Here is a 6992-nt window from a genome sequence, read left to right on the forward strand (position 1 = left end):
TAGACAATGACTATGTTATACAAATGCGCTTATCCAGACAAGCCTGGTTTGGACACTTTACGGACAAAAGAAAAATTTCTATTAAAGAAAGAATTAGACATTTCTGTCTTTTTATGCCTTTAATAGCTACTAACTTGAATTTGTATTCAAATTAATTAATCTATTATTTTGTATATGTTATTGTAATGTAGAGACAAGGCTTTTAGTAACAATCATGTATTGCGTTACAATTATATAAAAAAAAAAAGTCTAAATATGATATTTGGCCTCAAATCATCCCCCCAGGTTGGGAACAGACACTTACCAGCAGCAGAGCAGCCAAAGTGTGACTGTCGTTTTGAGCCTGTCTGAGGGCCTGGAGACATCTGTCCAACACCTCTCTCTGGGCATCACTCAACCCTCCTTCATCATCCCTCTCTGAGCCTTCTGAGCCTCCTCCATCTCCTCCATCTTCTCCACCTTCTCCTCCTCCCTGCTCCTCTTTCTCAGGAGGCTGGCTGCTAACGACAAGTGAAACATCGTCGCTCTCAGCCATTGCGACCTTGTAGTAGCTGTTAATAAAAAGCAAGATAGAAAATCAAACTGAATATCAAGTCGTTAGCTCCACACCGTTGAAGGAAACAAAAGCAGGCTAATTTAACGATGTTCAGCTGGTTTTCTGAGTATTTTGTAAATAACGGTAGGTAGCAGTTGGACAGTTGAATCATAATTTGCAAACGTTTGTAAAATAACTTACTTTGTTGACAACCCTCTTATCACGCGCGGCAACAGCTCGTGAGCACACTATCCGGAAGTAAAGTGTAAAAATAAAGCTGAAAGCAACCAATGAAAGCTCTTCGTGGAATTCGGAGAACCAATCACAAGAGGGATAGTTGGAAGGCCGATACGCCATTTTGGATCGTGTTGCAACGTCGTAGAAGCGAAGCTGCATTATAAATTGAGGTCACGGAAGACATTTTACTTGTATTATTTTGTTTTAGAAATAAATACAACATTAATTTACTAGAGCGCTGAAGGTTAATTGTTAACGTGTACCTTAATGTGGTCGTCTTTGACAGCTGGTCGGCAGGTGGCGCAAGGCGGAAGTAGTCGGATTAATGCAAATAATTTTCCATTTAATTTAAGACGCAGAGCAGGTCAAACTATTACCCAGTTACGGTCTGTGTACATACTATAAGGCTTATTTGGCGGACTACACACTCTTTCTGATAAGTATTGTTCATTTAAATCAGTGTGCGTGTTTTCATCAGCCAAGGGTTTCAAAGGTTGTAAAACTAACTGGTTTTATTTTGAAACATCCAGCCACCGGAAGCAGTATTTATCACTTGACAGCACTGTGGTTTCACTGGCACATCAGCTGAACAAGCGAGAGGAACACTGACCTAATTATCTGTACCGGGGACAGCAGCAACAACGACGACACAACCCATCACAGCGACCGACCGAAGTGACATTTCACTGTAATTGTAAGTCATTTTACTCTTCTCCGGCTTTAACAGTGCTGTGTCCATTTGCCATTGAAAACGCTCAGGGGGAATCCGTGGTGTACTTGCACCGTGTAGTGAAATAATGATGCCAGCAGCTGGTATCCTCAAGATGGATTACACAGGTGATATACATTATGGTGTTTTTATCTCTCAAGCTGTATGTCTCAGTATCGGCTCGTCGTCGATTCTTGTCAAAACGAAACGAAGATCTGGTACTAGATACAAAGTGTTGTGTTATTGATTCAACCATTACCGTTTGTATGTGTGCACTGAACTACGCACAATGTAGTTATCGGCCGTATTCTATTTTGTGACAGCTAGACACATGGTATGTCTTGAGGAAACACTGACTGTTTTCTGCCTGGTACGATACATAATGCAATAGCCTACCATTTTGGATGACATTTCTCAGAGATATTATCCCAGCAGTGGGTTCAATCATGCATTTCATCTGACTGACACACCACCATGCATGCGGTCGATCGTGCACATATTTGCACTCTAATCCGTCAGTAAATCCCTACTCTGCAAGAATCAATCACTCATAGAGTAGAGTTCAACATTGAATATATAATTGAATTGAAAAAGTAATAGTAGTTTAAAAAACAATATCCAGGCCACACAACTAGAAAAAGATTGAAGACATCCCACTGCTTAAAGGTGGGGTGGGTAATTTTGGTGAAACCAGCTCGAGTGCGCTAGAATTTGAAAATACACAGCCGGAAAAAATCTGCCTCTTCCTTACAGAGCCCTTCCTCCAACACATACGAACGCGCACATGAACAATGAGGGCACGAGATAAGTTTGTGCAAAGATGGAAGGCTGACAGGACAGCTAGGCCATCAAGTTATTTTAGCCGGGCCGGCTAAAATGATTGGTCGTGCTTTTTACAGCGCTACGGCTTCCACAGATGACATTTAAAAAAAAAAATTTATATAAACGTAGCCTGAAAGTAACTCCACAAATTCCTTCCAGTTTACCTTAAAAACACTACAGCGTGGATTTTATTTATACTTACTAACCTTGTATGAGTAAAATATGACATTACACACAGTGCTTGATAGAATATATTATGAGTCACCTGAACTCATAAAGTCACATATAAAAGGCTCGGTCTTGTCTTAAAACACCAATAGTTTACAAAAATAGCCGACAAATTTACGACGGTGCTGTGAACAATTAAACCACTCACGCGTTTCTCACCGACCAAAAACGACGTCAAACTTTTTTAATCACAGGAACTTTTCCACTTGCGGGTGTTATACCTAACTCCTAATAAAACAATGTATTTAGTCTAACTCAAAACCGTAATCGGATTGTTAAGTCACCATCACGACAAAATTACAATTAAGAAGAGTAAATTGTCTTCACCTGTTGGTTTGATGTACCTTATTGTTTGTAATTTACCTTTATCAACACACTTTATGTGAAATACCGGACTACCGGTCTAATTCCTCTTTGTGTAGACAGACATTATTAAAACTCCCCATTTGGAGTTCTATAACTTCGTACGCAAGTGTTTTGGCATTCACAGTGTACTCTGACTTGTTCTTTTATAAATCGAATCTTCCAATAAAGATGTACAGTGTGCGGAGAGAATTAAGAATGTAAGACTAGAGAAGAGAGTAGGGGTTAGTTGTATACACGCTTTCTTCAATGAATTATGGAAAGAGGGCGGTCCCGCCGTTCACTTCTTCCTCTCACTATCCCTCTCCTCTTCCACCCGTCGTCCACGACACCTCCGCTACCAATTCTGCCAGTTGCGTCTTGAACTCCTCTAGGTGTACCGGCGAGGCCACGGAAGTCGCCGAGTTTGAAGTTGTTTACTCTCCGGCGTTTTTTTTCTCTTATAATTTCCCAAAATTACACCTAGTTAAAATACAGTAACTACTTGTCTGGACCCTGGGTGTATCCAACTCCGCATAGTAAAGGCATAATGACCGAGAACAACTTTACTTAGGTAAAAAAGGGTAATAATACAACAGTTTATTACAAAGTTAACACGAGTTTGAGTTTTCACTCAATAACTACAGAAACCCAGAAAGGGGTGTACGGTTCTGATTCACCCTTTACAACATTGTCACGAAATCGAAAAATCCTCTTCGTGGAGTTTTATTAAACTTTTCGAATATATGTAGTTGTAAATATGTTTTCAATTACGGTTTTACATGAAGGTTAAGGAAATCTGACCGTCTCTCGTTTTTATCTTACAAAGAAGTAAGAGAAAGAAATTCATACAACCCTTGCCACGTAACTTCCTACCAGTGCTGTTTGTCGATACAGTAGTTGGTCTCCCCTTCCCTTTTGTTATTTACATATCACATCACCGAACACACCTTTGTGTGTGAAGGAAGACCGAATATTCTTTTAATCGCTACTGGGTAGATGCAAACAATAAATAAATGTTGTTTGCTTTTGTAAGACTAACTCGGATATCGGCTATGTTTTTAAGACGATTGTAGGACAACCGACACCTGAAAATTCTTCACTTGTACAAAGTGTAAAGGATGGGCTAGTAATACGATTATAATTGAAACGTATATTCCACTTTCCACTATTCGCCACTGTTCATTTCAAGTCTAAATGTATTTGTAATGAAGAATATACCTGTCCACAAATCTGGGAAGACAGTATTCGGCCTCCGAAAGTTTGTGCAGATAGTTGTGCAAAAAAAACAATACAGTAGAGAGAACAGTAAAACCAGCACCATCGATTGTTGTTTATGGGTCGGGACAAAACAGTATTGTCTTCCCTTGTAAACTTCACCAATTATCGACTCCATATTCCCTGACGTACGGTTTTTTACGTACAGAATGGGGGAGAAGAATTTTCAGAGACGATCTCTGAATCTCGGCACGTGTTGAGATTTCATATGAAATAGGTAAATTGTTGTATGCATTTATATTTTGGAACAATAACTATTTCAGTGTCCCGGTAGGGTCCGGGAAACGCCATTTAGGAGTGTGAATTACAGAAAGAGATGTCCTTCACACTACTCCTGCAAAGAGTAAAGTTGCGTTAGAAGACATTCTATTATGTAAGTACACGTCTTATTAAATGGACGACTTACGCAGTGTCTTTTCCTAGTTCTACGCCTGACGGTGTTTTTCTTTACTCCTTGTTATCCAAGGTCGAATATCCCAGACAACCAGAACTCTAGGTTTTCATTTTAAGAAAGCCATTTGATGTGAGCCTTCAAACTACTCCTACGGTACTACATTTGGGCGTGGCAAAGGGGAGGTTGTAAAGGTAACGTTCAAAGACGGTCGTCTTACCCTATTTTTTTTTTTTTCTTTTTTTTTTCCCCCCTGCACTTGTCATGTTCAAGACCCTGTGACACAAGGTTGGGCGAACGTACGGAAGAAGATGTGTTGCAGGGTGGTGCCTCTGTAAATACCCGTTACGCCTTACACTTCCGTTCGTCGAAAGGTTGCGTAGACGACAACGTCTGACAATCTACAACCGATTCCGTGACATATAGGTAATAACAACTTATTATAAATGAAAAAGAGACAAACAGTCATAAATGTTTCTGTACGTGTACCACTATGAACCAGACCAATTTTAGGGTGAGGCGATTATAAAGTTCTATCGTCTAATGGGAACCAATCCGACAATTTGTGGACACAATTTTTACAAGTTCCAAAGTGATCCGTCAGTGTGGAGAGTCTTGACGACTGTGTTTGGAACATACGAGGTGTACCAGTTAACGTAAGCGACGCTTACTGTGACCTCGGGGTCGGAGAGGAAGTCAACGATATTAGTTGTCGAGTCATTTAGGGTTTACGTGTTTGCCAGTAGTCAGAGTTCGTGAACAAAAAGAAAGGGGTAACACTTATAGAGTGTAGTTTTTCTTAAGACCTGAGTGCAAAAAGAAGAGATCGAATAAAAAAAAATTGATGCCGTCGTTCACGGGGTCCGACCATCTCGATCTCACACGGTCGTCGCTCTTTGACGGGTCCACGTGAGTCAGTGGACCCACTTACTGTCGAGTCGGTAATACCTGGAAAGACATCGGTGAAAAGAACTCTACCAGACCCCTTTTGTTACTAGAGATCACACTGGTTGTTGGCTCTGTTCTTTCCTGTTCAAGAGGCGAGAGAAAAAAAACACCCGACAAAAAGGCAGGAGAAAGAGAGAGCAACGTCGCGTCAGTTATTCGTGTGAACAGAGTCGAGACATAGCGAAGATCCGTCTGTCTCAAACCGACCCGAAGAGTACATTACTGTGGTTCGGGGTGCGCGTCAGAGAAGACCGGTCATGTCATTCCCTTTTACTCTAAACCATAAGGAGAGGTCCGCGTCTTTTTAGACGAGTTGCGTTATTATTGGGAACCGTGTCTAAGAGTAGGAAACTAGTATAAATTATATTTACGTTACTCGAGTATCGTTTGGATTTGGGGACACGTTTCTCTAATAGTAATTCTCAAATTTTTCCTTTTGAGTTTTTTTTCATTAATAGGTTTACTCACTTGGAGATCACGACAGTAAACTTCTGTGTGATACTCCAAAATGTCGTAGTCCTGAGTTATAGTCGACCTGAGATGACTCAGATTAAATAAACGAAATCTAGTGAAAAAACATAGGTAACATAACTAAAACCAGTACGCGTTTATAATAATTACATACTTACTTGAGTAACGTTATCTCGTCCCCCACAGTTTGAGTTTATGTGTCACCCGGGTTTTATGTTCTTACCAAATGGGCTCCGGCCCTGACCAATTACAAATAGATTTCTGAATAACTTAATTGAATATCGTGTATAATTTGGACCTTGATTGTTCGATTTTCGATATTTTGTTGTAATTCGTCAAGTAATCAAGAACTTCACCAATTTAGCACGTCGAAAAGTAGCAGTAAGAATACTAAGTAAAAGGTCCGGTTGTGTCGAAGTTTTATTGATAAGGGAGTTTCGTTTTTTTTTTGACGGGACAAAAGCGTTGTCGTTTTTGCACGTCTTCCTTTGTTGATCCTGAACTACTTCCCACACGCACAATATATGCCGCCCGGTCTAGATTATCATAAAATTACTAGGACGCCCCGGCTTTAATTTAGTGTTCCGGACTAAACCGGGAACTCAAACGTGTACACGTATCGTAATTGTACGAAGCGTCGAAAAAGACACAAGACATTGAACAATCCACAAAGAGACGGTTACCTTACGGCATTGCGACATGAATAACTACAAGGAGCGGCATATATTATTGTGAATAAGATTAACTAACAAAAAGACAAAATGACTACCGACTCAGACAAAACAACAATACGACGATTCAGTGCTAAAGGAACTGTCTGATAGAGTTAATCGACTTGGCGAGGTTGTTCAACTAAAGACCTAGTAATATATTTATATTTTCGGAAGTACTGATGGTCCAAGACGGGTCATAATTTGTAAATTTCCACCCCATACATTTAAATAGAGTCTTGTGAAAACAACAAATATAGAGGTACCTTACAGAATGTAAGGGCGTATCGATGTATAATAATTAATGAAACTGTTATATTA

General features: G+C 40.0%; 1 protein-coding gene across 1 annotated transcript in view; it reads right to left on the reverse strand.

Moving 5' to 3' along the window:
* Nucleotides 1-5341: 5341 nt before the first annotated feature.
* The window catches only part of LOC104962791 (leucine-rich repeat and calponin homology domain-containing protein 3-like), a 4681-nt gene continuing 3030 nt past the window's right edge, over nucleotides 5342-6992 (reverse strand). Inside the window, exon 5 of the mRNA XM_010791290.1 lies at nucleotides 5342-5348. Coding sequence (XP_010789592.1) covers nucleotides 5342-5348 — 7 coding nt within the window. The remainder of the gene's footprint in view (nucleotides 5349-6992) is intronic.

Source organism: Notothenia coriiceps, unplaced genomic scaffold (genome assembly GCF_000735185.1).
Source record: "Notothenia coriiceps isolate Sejong01 unplaced genomic scaffold, NC01 NC01_scaffold00035357, whole genome shotgun sequence".
Taxonomy (NCBI): domain Eukaryota; kingdom Metazoa; phylum Chordata; class Actinopteri; order Perciformes; family Nototheniidae; genus Notothenia; species Notothenia coriiceps.